The sequence below is a fragment of the Taudactylus pleione genome, unplaced genomic scaffold (assembly GCF_031769625.1).
Source record: "Taudactylus pleione unplaced genomic scaffold, aTauple2 ptg000176l, whole genome shotgun sequence".
Classification (NCBI taxonomy): domain Eukaryota; kingdom Metazoa; phylum Chordata; class Amphibia; order Anura; family Myobatrachidae; genus Taudactylus; species Taudactylus pleione.
The window spans coordinates 3,103,778-3,118,620 of NW_028284578.1; the positions used below are offsets into that span (position 1 = coordinate 3,103,778).

Genomic DNA, 14,843 nt, shown 5'->3' on the forward strand with positions numbered 1-14,843 from the left:
CAATTGTGGTTCCATAGCACAAAAAGTTATATTATTCAATGAAAAGTATAACGCGCTGTGATCTAGACAATTAGCGCTAAAAGCAAGTAAATACAAAGGTACAAGCCGATACATACGCGTTCGCACTGGTCCCAGTATCCAGTCATCAATCCAGAAGTCTGTGGTCATCCAAAGAGAATGGCTGCATACTATAATCAGTACTCAGGTTATATACCTTACAGAGTTCAGCTCTAACAAAGAAACTAGTTGACAGATTTCCATTGGTTCTTGCTCCTGGACATTCTGGTACGATGCAGGTCATAGGTCAGTTCATACAGTGTCACTAGGGGTATGTCCCAGAAGTTTGTTTGTGTGGTTTTCCCGCCGAAGAACTGGTTTAAACTAGCCAAAAGACACTACATACAGAGGTATTCATTCTAATCACTAATTCGCTATAATTCATAACTTGCGGATGCATGATGCGATCTCCTTGCCGATAGAACCGGAGATCTGCGAATAAACAGGGATTTAGAATGGTACCAAACATGACTTGTCTACTAGTTTCTGCACCTTAAATATCATAAACATTACATTCCACAACATAAGCATTTGCTAATAAACCTCTAATAGTAAGCTTAATATGAAGGAACCTTTTTATAAGTGCGTGCATGTGTGAGTGTGAGAATATTGTGTACTTTCGCTAGTGTGCGTTGTGCGTCTTGTATATTTTATATATATTATCTAATGTGCATATAGGTTTTGATTGGACTTTCAACAATGTGCAGTAGTTAAGCAGACGCACGACGCTAATAACCAAGTATAGCGTCATACCAGATGGTATTGTGCTGACGACGCAAAATGGCGTTGCCAGATATTAATTTAAAATATTTGGTCTCAGCCAATCATCCGGCTTCGACAGGTGATTATCAACACTATTCCATGAGAGATGCAGACTGTTTCATACTAACCAAAGACACTGTAACATCATTCTTACTATGTATACCCATTACACACTATTGTGTCACACAATGCACGGCCTATGCAGAGTAACACAGAGAGGAACAATGTCCTGACACCTGAGGGAAAGCCTAAAGTTCTCAAAGGCGGTGGCAGCAGCAGACTAGTAGCCATCATTGATGTGATAAATCGTGATAGTGCCAGACTACTGTATAGCTAGATATACACCACAAAGTTCAGCAAGAGTACACAGAGCCTACCAGAGCCATAACTAGACTTTTTGGTGCCCTGTGACAAAAAGAACATTGGCGCCCCCCCTTCCCCATTTTTCAAAAAGGGACATAAGATAGTGCACCCAAAAAAGGGCCATGGCCTCATGGGGAAGGGCCAGGGACGAGAGAGGGAAGGTCAGGAGATGCTGGGGATAAAAGAGGAAGTGAGAATGATAATAACCGGAAAATTGACAGGCCCAAACAGCTCCCGCTGCCCTGCGGTGCCCTGTGCCATGGCACTGGTTGCACTAACCTAGTTACAGCCCTGGAGCCTACCTCCGGGCCCTTCATATGCGGCCTCTCGCCTTGCTAGATGTTCCCATTGCTGTTGTCGGGTAGCAGGAAGTTGAGCTGCCCCTCAGGCTCCGGAAGACAGCAGTGGCAGAGGGAGTGCAGGCAGGGAAGCAGCTTTGGCTCAGACTCCCGGCACACTGCAGTCTCTGCCTGTAAACAGCGCATGTATCCAGCAGTAAGGTAGGATTCCCTTTACTTACCACTCTTGTTCCTCAATCGGCCTCTGTTGTCAGGGTTCAGTGTTGTGACATCACGTTCCAGCAGCTGTGCAATGGTGGACATGGTTTTGCTTCTCCGGCGGCACACCTAAGGAGTGCTCGCGGCAAACTAATGTGCCGCGGCACAGTGGTTGAAAAACAGTGCACTAGACGATATATTGGATGAATTGTCGTTTTGGGGTGAATTGGAATGACAAATTGTCCACATTGTCCTGTTTATACGCAGTATTGTGTGCTCCTGTGCATGGCACCATCAGATCTGCCTGCAGTGCAGGCAGATCTCAAGATCCGGTGAACTACACCATCCCTTTGGATGCGGCGGGGGAACAACATATCGGGCAGTCGTACACCAAATTCTGCAGTGTGTACGGACCGCCCGATATATTGTTCCGTTGCTGGATTCGCACATTGTCTAGTTTAGTGTCTACCCAGCATTACTTTTTAAACAAGATAACCAGGTGATGTTAGTTATATTTTCATAAAAACAAAATCTAGTAAAACTGGTGTTAATTTCATTATTTCAGCGTTCCAAAATTGCTTTATAATCTTCTATATTATATAAGGAAGAAAATGGACAGTTAGTCCATATAGCAGTAACCAATTTTTTTAAACATGTTTTTGAATATATGTATCTGTGAATTATGCTAGTCACTCACTAGTAGTTTCATTAAAACTAGATTATAGTTCTTTGCTTGACACCAAATGGTCACAACCGGTGCCATATGATAAAATTAGGGGTATCCTGTAAAAATATGGTGGTTTTGAATGATTGTGTGCCTGTAGTTTTTCTTTTACATACGGTTTAGTCTGTGCTATGATACTGGATTTGTCAGTAGAAAACTGTATAAATGTATTACCACCATGGAATGGCATGGCATATCCCTGCCCTCTAACCATCTAGGAGAAATAAGTGGAGGACTAATTAGAGGCCACAATTAGGGAAATTGTGGTTTCCGATTGGTCATCTCTTTCACATACCCTCATGGCCATTTAAAAGGGCAAATTAAAGGTTTGAGTAGTTGTATAGCTTTAAACTGTCTCAATGAACACTACAGAAACAAGGCGACCATTGAATATTTATCCCAAATAATTTCCTATAAACGTTTTGATATTTAAGTTTATACACTACTTTTTTGGTAGTTTTAAGCATGTGTTCTTTCTGAGATGTCACGTTTGTTACTGTTCCACAGCCTGATGCAGACAAAAAGACTTTTCTTATGGCAAACGCTTCTGATGGGACAGCAAATTCCTCTGCCTTAAACCAAGTGCAAATGAAACGGAAGGAGACCGATGAATCATCCTCACTAGACAAGGACAGATTAAGTAAGCATTTAAAATTAAAAGGTCAGTCGAAATTAAATTAAGGTAGTGTCAGGTGGGACTAGCATGTACTCGATAATTTTCAGCCAGTCGTGTTTTGGCACCAGTTTTTTTTTTTTTTTTTCTTTGTGGTGTTCCTTTTTTCCAAAAACTAGAAATGTATCCCCGTAACCAGGGATGAAGTTATAATCTGAATTTTAATCTGTCTTTTAAACTTGACCTTTAGTGGGCTCTTCAGTATTTTTCATACAATACATGACCACTTGACGGGGATAGCATGTCATTAGCAAAATTGGATGTGTCTGCTAACAAATGCAGTTTTAAAGTACACAGACACACAGTGGTTGGGAACGGCCATTTGGCAGTTTCAGGCAGCTCTAAATTGCTTCATATGTGCCAAGACGACAAGCAAAACCTTTCATCATTCAAACGTGGATAATAGGCTAGGCCAAATGCCCAGCTGTACTCATTCTGTCTTCCTAAACTCCTCCTTTTCATGGTGCTGTGGTAATGTCACATGGCAGAGTGTTGATTTGATTAGAAATATTTTATGCTTTACAAAATGTGTTTTTATTAAGTGAGTCTAGCACTTATCAATACAATGTCTCCTCCAATCCATTCATTCTTTATAAAACACGTACCATAGGGATTAATACTAGAGATGTACGCTGACCTCCGTGTTTTGGTTTTGGATCTGTATCTCCTCGTGTTTTGGATTCGGATTGGTTTTGCCAAAACCGCCCTTCTGGTTTTTTTTTCGGTTTTGGATCCGTATTTTTTTTCTAAAAAAATCAATCGTAAAAACAGCTAAAATCACATAATTTGAGCATGTTTTTGTTCCTACAGTATTATTAACCTCTATAACATTAATTTTCACTCGTTTCCAGTCACTTTTGACCACCTCGCAGCTCACAATATTGTTTTAATCCAGTTTAGCCTGCAATTTGTACCAAGCCAGCTGGCTGACTAAGCTAAGCGGCAGCAATGGGCAGCACAAACACTTGGCAGTTCAACTTCCAACATGGCACATCAGGAAACAAATGTTTTTATTATTCAAGAGAGGCCTGAGGGAGTTTGAGTATGTATGTTGTTGAAGGCTGGGACAGGAAAGGTTGATTGGTAGTAAATTTAATAAAAAAATTTTATTCCGAAGTAAATTTTGTGAGGGAGGGGAGGCATTTACAAAAAATATTTTACTCATTCACATCAGTCCTTGCCCCAGAAGAATTCTTGAGCCTGCTGCTGCTGGGAGTGTATTTTCATCCCAGAAGGGGACCAGCAAGACTACTAGCAGTGCTTTCCAAAACAATTGACTGTTAAATAATTCCACTTGAAACTTTTGCCCCACCTGTACAGGGACATAAAAAAAAAACAACAACATAGTTAGTGGCCTCCAAACTGCCATTGTACCCACTGTCCACTTAACAAGTACAGATATGTGGACAAGCGGAACAGAGAAAATGCAAGATTTCAGATTTAAGTCTTAAACGTTGTGCCTTTCTTAAGAATCCTTGAGCACCATGCCTGCTGCTGGAAGTGGATTTTCATCCCAGAAGGGATGAAGACGTGTTTCTTCTTTCCAACAGACACAGATTTGAAGAGATGTAAAGAGCTGTTGATAAGTGAATTGTCAACTAAGCTTTCAAAACACCCACTGCTGATGCAGATGAGTCAACACAACCAAGTTTTGACATCTGGTTGGGTCAGAATTGTCTACAATTAATGACCTCTACTGTGACTCAATCCATAACAAAGAATGGTTGAGGACTATTTAAAAAATGTTAATGATAGCATCCAAATTGGCATGTCATACAGTCCGTTTGACTACTAGCAGGAAAAAAAGGTAATTTGGAGGCCCTTGCACAAACTGGCTTTGCTTTACTTGAGCTGCCCTCCCTCCAGTGTGTACTCAGAAAGCGTTTTCAGCACAGACGGGAACCTTGTTGGTGATCGGCCTATGAGGCTACTTCCCCAAAATGTGGAAAAGATAATGTTCATCAAAATGAATTACAAATTCCACGAGGAAGACCTTTACCAGCAATTAAGTAAAACAAAATACAGAGGTGTCTGTAATGGTGGATTCCAGTGGGGACAAATTAATATTGTGTGAAGAAGAGGATGTAAACACTGATGGGGAAGATGATGACAATGATGACATCTGATGGATGCGCTGCAGATGACGTAACAGGGCGGAGGTTCCTAGATGGTTAAGGTCTCTATCTCGATTCTCTACTAATTTTGGCTTTACAAATGGCACAGATGCCTTCACAACTGTTGTCAGGATTTGGGTTAAAATAATTCCACCCCAGCCTATAACCCCAGTTTATATCTTTACCCCAGCCTATAGCATCACCCCAGAGTGTACCAGCACCCAAGCCTATATTGTCATCCCATCCTGTTGTTATGATATCCAATGCTTCCTCCATGTGAAAAGACTAGAACCAGGCTAGCGAGACTTACTGCCAATAACAACCGCCCCTTGTTCCCTTAGAACTGGGATACGTTTACCGGTACTTAGGCGGCTGCCTGGACTTATAGCTCGAGGTAGTAGCAATTGACATGGTGAGAGCAACAGTAGGAATAGAGTAGAAAAGGTGGCTTGAGGCCCATGCTGAAGAGTTTGACAATTGATTTGGCTTTGAGAGCCGATGTTGTGGCTTGGGCAGTGAACCAGATACAATGTCCTGTTAAATAGTACACAGATATGAGCACTGGTTTGTGTATAAGTTAGTGTACAATATTAGCGTCCAAAGTCCTGACGGACAGTACATAAATTTGAGTGCAAGTTTGTGTACAGGTTAGTGTGCAAAGTAGCATCCACAGTTCTGATGGAATTTACATAGGTTTGAGTACAAATTTGGTCAAATTTGCATCCAAAGTCCTGATGGACAATACATAAGTTACAGTACCGGTTTGTGTACAAGTTAGCGTCCACTGAACTGCCGAGAATGCCGATTCGGCTTGGAGGACCGTCACTGCCAATGCAGCTAGGAAGCCACCGGTGGGATAAGGAAGCTGGAGCACAGTACAGGAATTGATGGTGCGGTTAGGGCGCCGTAGGAGAGGCCACAGGAGCCGGAGCCAGCTGGGAGATTGAACCGAGGAGATGGAGTGCCTTCCAGCAGAGTCGACAGGATACTGCTGGTGCCGCTGAGCCAAATGAACCCACAGGAACGCTATAATCGGCGAGGTGACAACAGTCCAGTGTGTACAAATAGGAGGACGTACCAATCATGTTGCACTGAGGATGATGCATCACTTCCTGAGGTGTGCCGATTGCCTAGCAACAGAAGCAACTGGAGTAACCTGTCCTGACTGGGTAATCTGCTTGAAGGAGACAAGTCGTGACCGCGGCTTGTAACACCTGTGTTGTGTATAAATTACAGCTGCGCTCCCTGTTAGATTTGGGATTCATTGTCCACTTTAGTGGATGTTAGGTCCATTTTAGTCCATATCACCACACCCCCTACACATCTTCTGACTTGGGCTTCAGGAGGAACAGCTGCACTCTGGAATACGGTTGCATGGAGTTGCCCCTCTGACTCGCTGAAATTCAGGTAGATGGGCAATGGGTAGGGACTGGGAGTAGGGAGTTTTAGCTGCTTTATTCCATTTTTCTTAAACCATATCCACTATTATCACCTTTTGAAAATATGTTTTTGTGAATCTCAGCTGAGGCGTTTGTGATGTCATTATGTTTAATATATTATGCATGTTATATAGCACTTTATTGTGGTCTTGTAGTCGGCATGTAGACTAAACATTTATTCATGATTGTTGAAAGAAGGAAAAAGTTGCATTTTTTTATTGCTAACTTTGTGTTATTAAATTGTGAAGTTTCCACTAACAGTGTCACAATATTTTATTACGAATAGACTGCATTTTCCACTTACAGTGTGGCAATATTTTTTACGAATACACTGCGTTTTCCACATAGGCCCATATTCAATTGCTGGCGAACAGTCCCGGACTTTTCGCCTACCGGAGTTTTCGCTGTCATCGCCAGTTTTGCCTCTGGAAAAGTATCGCACTCGTCACCGCGATTCGCCCTATTTAATTGCAAAGGACCAAGAACGCATCCCTGCGAAACTGAGATCGCGGAAAAGTACTGTCAGATTTGAGGAAATCAGCCTGACACCCCCCTAAAGATGCACTGACATGGGGGATCACTATGGATAACCCCGAATAGCCCTGCTGAAGGTATTTGGGGTGCTTTAATGCTCTCAATTGGTGCTATTTAGCATATTTGCACAAATGGTGAAAAAAAAAAAAAAAAAGCTGCTAAATGTTAAGTAGTCCCAGCAAATTTGGGGTACATGAAAATGGGTGCAAGCATGGTTAAAAATCGCTAAAGTGCATTTGTAAAAATCCTAAAAAACGCACCTTCAGCAAGCACCTGCAATAAACAAAACCAGGTTGTGCATACTTGGGGGACTCCCTGGAGTCGATTTTGCTAGTTTTTAAGTTTGTCCCCCAACTTTGTTTTTTTCCACCCCCAAAATGAAAGTACTTTTTTGTGGTGTTCTAAAGTATTTTATTAACTTTTATGGACGCAGTTTACCTTTAAGGGACTGTCCCAAGGCTGCAAGGGTGTTCCCGCAACTTTGCACCCCAAACCCCCAATTCTGCACTTTTTTCCACCTCCATTCACATGCGAATCTTTTCCGCTGGTTACAAGGCCTAGACTTTTCGCACCGGCGTAAAGTCTTTGCAATTGAATACGGGGAAAAGTATTCGCTTGACGAAATTACGTCACCGGCGAGAACTTTTTTTTGCCGATCTCGGCTTTTCGCCAGCAATTGAATATGGCCCTTAGTATGACAATACTTTTTATGAACACACCCCTGCAGCCACTGCCCCTGGATTGACATAGTCAGAAACCCCTGGATGGACACAGCAGCCCCTGCCCTAGATGTAGACAACAACCCCTGGATTTACACAGCAGCCACTCCCACTGGATGGACACAGCAACAGCAACCTCAGGATGGACACAGCAGAAATGGACAAAGCAGGCCCTGGATAGACAGAAGCCTCTGCCCTTGATGGACACAGCAGCCCCTCTTGGATGAAGCACAGCCCTGACAGCCCATGACTCAGCAAGCAAATGGCGCCGATCACGGTGGGGGAGGGACTTTGATTTAATCCAAAACCCTAGAGAATCCGACAGTGGGATGATGACACTTTGCCTCGCTTTGAGATCCGAGTCAAGCCGGAAAACTCGAGCCGCACTCTGATCTTGCCTCGGATCTGCAAGTTCGAGTGGGTTCAGTGGGTTCAGTTCTCTGAGAATCAGTCCCGCTCATCTCTAATTAATAAACATATGTTAGAGTCTGTAGTTTCCAATATCTTCCAAAATATATAAATTTACAACTAGTATTTAATATTTTTTAAAAGTGTTACACAAGCCAGATTTACAGTAATTATTCAAATGGATGTTCATTTCCATCCATGGTGTATTGTTAGTTAAGCTAAATTGTTAAATTATAGGCTTATTGTCACGGTTCGGGCTGCCAGGATCGCGACTCTTACCTCGCCGGGTGCCCTGGCGCGGTCCCTCCGGCGGTGGAGCAGGGTCCTGGAGAGCGGCGCTGGGCACAGGGGGACCCCACAGACTATGGGGGGCTCATCTGGAGGGAGGTGTGAGCAGGTGAAACTGACAGTGCATTGCACTGGAGACTACTGGGCGCGGCCATGTTGGATTTTGGTCAGGTGTCTGGTGGGAGCCAATCAGGTCACAGCTCTCCTGGGAGTGTTTTGCAGCCAATCCTGCACTACCTGAGGGTACTAAAGGGCTGTCAAGAGGTCCTTTAGTTGCCAGTGCAACGTTTATCACAGCATAGCTGTGAGCTAGTTCCTGTGCTCCCTTGCTCCATACTTGCTGCAGTTCCAGAGTGTCTCAGTGTTACCACTTCTCAGCTCTGTACCTCGCCTGTTCTGCATACCAGCTTGCCACCTGTACCCGCTACCTGCTGCGGACCAACCGACCCCGGTTGCTGAGTATAGTCCTTCAGCATTCCTTCAGCGGCACCACGCCCTCCTTGTACCCACTCACCTCATGAGTCATACTCCGTTAAGACCAGCTGCCTTACAGAATCAACAAACAAGCCTCCATTCCGCATCCGACTCCACTCCGGGTCCAAGCCCACGCCATACCGTGATTGTTTGCACTGGCCAAATGGAGTCGGCTAGTGGACAGGATCCGAGGGCTGACCTGCTCCAAAGCATTGCCAGCCGTTTGGAGGGTCTAGAGGCTTCACAGCGGCAAATGGCCCAATTTCTACAGGCGATTCTGCTCGTCAGGATACCTTGCAGGCCTCTCTGGTCACAGTGAATATGCCTGTCGCCACGAACCAACCAACGGTCCCTGTCATTCCCACACCATCCGCACCACCCCATCTGCACCTCCTGTCACCTAATAAATTCGATGGGACTCCTAAATTTTGCCATGGGTTCCTGAACCAATGCAATGTGCATTTCACGCTACAGCCTATGAATTTCCCATCACCAAAATCCAAGGTGGCCTATATAGTGTCCCTATTGTCCGGCTCGGCTCTAGACTGGGTTTCACTCCTTTGGGAAAGATCCAATCCTCTGTTGGATAATTATTCCGAATTCCTTTCAGCTTTTCGTTGGATTTTTGACGAACCAGGAAGAACTACGTCAGCAGCAGCCGAGATCCTGCGCCTTCGTCAAGGGAATCGTCCAGTTAGCCAGTACATCATCCAGTTCCAGACGTTGTCATCTGAGCTAAAATGGAACGAGGAGGCCCTAATTTCCGCCTTCTGGAGTGGGCTGTCGGATCGCATTAAGGATGACCTTGCCACACGGGACCTTCCTACTACCCTAAATGACCTCAGTTCTCTCTGCAATAAGGTGGACTTACGCTATCGGGAGCGTCAGAGCGAAAAGAATAGGGGAGATCGTTTCAAGTTCCGGTCCACTACTACTACCGTCGCCCCTCCGCCTGAGCCAACTAGCGATGAACCGATGCAGATTAATCGAGCTCGTCTGTCTGTTGAGGAGCGACGTCGATGAGAAAATTTGTGTATGTACTGCGGAGAGACCGGTCATCTGGTCGCTGCCTGTCCTACCCATCCGGGAAACTCCCGCGCCTAACCGGTTCCGGAGACACCAGATTGAGAGTTATGTCTTCATCTCCACTTAAAGCTGAGTCTGCCTTGTCCTTTACCTTGGAGTTAACGCTCGGTCCTAAAATTGTTCTCTCTCTCCTTGATTCAGGGGCGAGAACTTCATCACCGCTGAACTCGTCCAGAGACTCCAAATTCCGGTCTTCTCTCTCCAACATGCACTTACCCTATGTGCCGTGCATGGTACCCAAATTACTAATGGGACTGTATCCCTTCATACTCAACCTGTGCAGGTCCGTGTGGGTGCTCTCCACACGGAAGCAATCCAGTTTTTAGTTATACCTAAAGCCTCCCACAGAGTCATTCTCGGATATCCCTGGCTGTGCAAGCATTCTCCCAACATAGACTGGGGTACCATGCAAATCCTGTCCTGGGGAGAAGCATGTCATGTATCCTGCCTTCCTCAGATTAAACCAGTCAATAAGCTCTGTAGGGCAGCAACTACGCAAATACCCCCCCCCAGTACCTCTCGCTCAGTGACATCTTTTCTAAAACAGGTGCCAATACTCTGCCTCCGCATCAGGAGTGGGACTGTCCTATCGATTTGGTTCCCGGCAAGGATCCTCCTCGTGGTCGTACATATCCGATGTCCTTACCTGAGTCTGAGGCCATGTCGGCCTACATTCAGGAAAATCTTCAAAAAGGATTCATCCGACCATCCTCCTCGCCAGCCGGTGCAGGGTTCTTGTTCGTGACCAAAAAAGATGGAGGTCTGCATCCCTGCTTCGATTACCGGGGCCTAAACGACATACCTATCAAAAATCATTATCCGATACCCCTCATCTCGGAATTGTTCGATCGTGTAAAGGGTGCCACAATATTCACCAAATTAGATCTGCGAGGGGCCTATAACCTCATCAGGATCTGGACCAGAGACGAATGGAAAACCGCATTTAATACCCGAGACGGTCATTTTGAATACTTGGTGATGCCCTTTGGTTTCTGCAATGTCCCTGCTGTTTTCTAAAACTTTGTGAATGAGATTTTTCGGGACTTACTTTGTCTCCGTGGTAGTATATTTAGATGACATCCTAATATTCTCCTCTAGTATTGACAAACACCGGGCTCAAGTCAAGGAGGTCCTGACTTGTCTATGCAAGAATCATCTGTACTGTAAGGCAGAGAAATACTTGTTTGAGGTACAGACCGTTCCATTCCTTGGCTACATTCTCTCGGGTTCTGGCCTTGAGATGGATCCTAAGAAAGTACAGGCTATTCTGGACTGGTCTCGCCCCAATTCGCTGAAGGCGGTACAAAGATTCCTGGGGTTCGTGAATTACTCCCGGAAATTCATCAAGGAGTTTTCCAACCTTACGGCACACATTTCCTCATTAACTCGAAAAGGAGCGACCCCATCGAGGTGGCCTATGGAGGCTGAAACTGCCTTTCAAATCCTGAAGCAAGCCTTTATTTCGGCTCCGGTGCTGAGACAACTGGACGCTAACAGCCCGTTTTTTTCAGAAGTAGATGTGTCCTTCGAAGCCGTGGGTGCAGTACTCTCTCAGAAATTCGAGGATAACAAATTCCATCCTTGTGGATTTTTCTCAAAGTTTTCTCTAGCTGAGAGAAATGACCACATTGGGGAGCAGGAATTGTTGGCAATTAAATTGGCCTTTGAGGAATGGCAGTATCTCCTCGAAGGGGCCACGTTCCCCATCACTGTTTATACGGATCATCGAAACCTACTGTATATAAAAAACATCCAGTGCCTTAGTCCTCGTCTGGCTCGTTGGGCAATTTTCTTTTCCCGTTTCAATTTTACTTTGACTTATCGTCCTGGTTCACTCAACCAAAACGTGGATGCTCTCTCCCGTTCCTTCTCCTCTGAAACATCTACTGAACATATTAGAAACTTCAGTTCTGGAATCCAAAGTATTCGCCAATACCTACATCCAACCCCTCCTGGGAGAACCTTTGTGACCCTGGATCTACGCAAACAACTATTGAATTGGGCTCATGCCTCTTGCTTTTCCGGACACACAGGTATGCGTAAAACCCTGGAATTCCTACAACGGTCATATTGGTGGCCCGCCATGAAGTCTGAGATAACAGAGTATGTTTCCTCATGCCCACAGTGTGTTCAACATAAAATATCCAGGCAGGCTCCAGCCGGCACCCTACTGCCTCTCTCTGTACCGCTTCACCCCTGGACACACCTATCCATGGACTTTGTAACCGACTTACCTATATCCAACAGGTTCACCACCATCTGGTTAGTGGTGGATCAGTTCTCGAAAATGGTACACTATATTCCTCTGAAGAAACTGCCTTCCGCTCCAGAGCTAGCTCAATTATTTGTCGTCAACATCTTCCGTCTACATGGTCTTCCGACCAAGATTGTCTCAGATCGCTGGGTGCAGTTCATGGCAAAATTCTGGAGGGCCCTCTGTTCCATCTTTCAAGTTAAATTAAAATTTTCCATGGCCTATCACCCCCAGTCTAATGGTTCCAAGGAGAGACTTTTCTACAAATCCATATGTCCTCGTCTCGAGATAACTGGGCAGACACTCTAACCTGGGCAGAGTTTGCTCACAATAGTTCGTACCATTCGTCCAAAGGTCGTACTCCATTCTTCACAGTTTTTGGCCTGCATCCCAGAATACCAGAATTTAAAGAATTGCCAGTGTTTGATGTACCAGCAGTGACCTCTACACTACAGAATTTTTTGCAAATATGGTCTCAAGTGCATTCCGCTCTACAAAAAGCCTCAGACCGTTACAAAGTTGGAGCCAATAGGAAGAGAAGAGCAGTGCCCAGCCTAAAGGAGGGTGACCATGTCTGGCTTTCTACACATAATCTTCGCCTCAAGGTTCCGTCCATGAAGTTTGCCCCTCGCTTCATTGGTCCGTTTCCTATCACTCAAGTGGTTAACCCAGTGGCCTACAAACTAAAGCTTCCACCCTACCTCAGAGTACCAAATTCCTTCCACATTTCCTTGTTGAAACCTCTTGTCCTAAACTGCTTCCGAAAAATTCTTCCACGTTCCCTCTAAAGTCTGCACTGAGCGAGGCGTAGAATTTGCAGTCAAGCAGATCTTGGACTCTCGTTTTCGCTATGGTCAACTTCAGTACCTGTTGGATTGGAGAGGTTATGGGCCAGAAGAATGATGCTGGGTAAAGGCAGAGGATGTCCATGCTCCTCGATTAGTACATTAGTTCCATATGAAGAATCCTGAAAAACCCAAGAAGTTTCCGGAGGCCACTCATAAAGGGGGGAGTACTGTCACGATTCGGGCTGCCAGGATTGCGACTCTTACCTCGCCGGGCGCTCTGGTGCGGTCCCTCCGGCGGTGGAGCAGGGTCCCGGAGAGCGGCGCTGGGCACAGGGGGTCCCCACAGACTAAGGGGGCTCATCTGGAGGGAGGTGTGAGCAGGTGAAACTGACAGTGCATTGCACTGGAGACTACTGGGCGCGGCCATGTTGGATTTTGGTCAGGTGTCTGGTGGGAGCCAATCAGGTCACAGCTGCCCTGGGAGTGTTTTGCAGCCAATCCTGCACTACCTGAGGGTACTAAAGGGCTGTCAAGAGGTCCTTTAGTTGCCAGTGCAACATTTATCACAGCATGGCTGTGAGCTAGTTCCTGTGCTCCCTTGCTACAGTTCCAGAGTGTTTCAGTGTTACCACTTCTCAGCTCTGTACCTCACCTGTTCTGCATACCAGCTTGCCACCTGTACCCGCTACCTGCTGCTGACCAACCGACCCCCGTCGCTAAGTATAGTCCGCATTCCTTCAGCGGCACCATGCCTTCCTTGTACCCACTCACCTCATGAGTCATACTCCGTTAAGACCAGCTGCCTTCCAGTATCAACAAACAAGCCTCCATTCCGCATCCGACTCCACTCCGGGGCCAAGCCCTCGCCATACCGTGACACTTATATGATAAATCTTAGAATGGTTTTTAAACCGCTGAGAATCACCTGTATACAACTAGCTAAATTTACTATATAAGGGCTAGCCAGGCAAGTCAATAAAAAATGTGCAGTATTCTAATAGATATTTACATAAAACAACATAAAATCAGTAGCAGAACTTTTCCTCTCACTGTGCTTGAACTTTGCCATCAAAAGCACTGTCACACATAGAAAATATCATTATGAAAGGTAAATATTGGTAGTTACGAATCCTTTGCACAAATTTAAAGGGCCAATGCAAATTTAAACGTGAGTCAGAGATAATTGGTCTCTGCACACAGAAACAAATGACTCTATTTGCCCTATCTCTGTCGTTAGACCGCCCCTATCTATACACTTGGTTTGATGCCTGTCATCATCAGAGCCCTATATTTAATGCAAATAGATATGCCAGAAAAATTGTATATTTACAGTGATCAACCATAATATTAAAACCACCCACTCAACCTTACAACCTAACAAGTCACCCAGAAAGGTGTAGTGCTGCCCCTCAGGAAGGGGGTCAGACTTCAGTCAAGAAAGAGTGCACCCAAAAACAAACTGCACCCGATCTGAATGACCTGCCTTTCTTTCCCGCCAACAGGAAATTGCCAACAACCAATCAAAACCAAACTAAAGGATGGGTGGGAGGTAAAATTCTTCACAAAGAAGCTTGTACCATGTGACCCAAAACCTTAAATACCTTAACTTTTAACCTCACCCCTTATAACACCTATCTGGCTAAAGCATAACCCATGTGACAAT

General features: G+C 45.1%; 1 protein-coding gene across 6 annotated transcripts in view; it reads left to right on the forward strand.

Moving 5' to 3' along the window:
• LOC148520520 (LON peptidase N-terminal domain and RING finger protein 1-like) overlaps positions 1–14,843 on the forward strand; it is a 105,997-nt gene that overhangs the window by 47,379 nt on the left and 43,775 nt on the right. For 5 of the 6 annotated variants that reach the window (XR_015878864.1, XM_088475682.1, XM_088475684.1 and 2 more), the window contains one exon: positions 2,911–3,064. Coding sequence is in view for 5 of the 6 variants with exons in the window: in XM_088475682.1 (XP_088331808.1) it covers positions 2,911–3,064 (154 nt within the window). In the remaining variant the exon portion in view is untranslated. The remainder of the gene's footprint in view (positions 1–2,910; positions 3,065–14,843) is intronic. The other variant, XM_088475683.1, reaches the window with a different exon arrangement.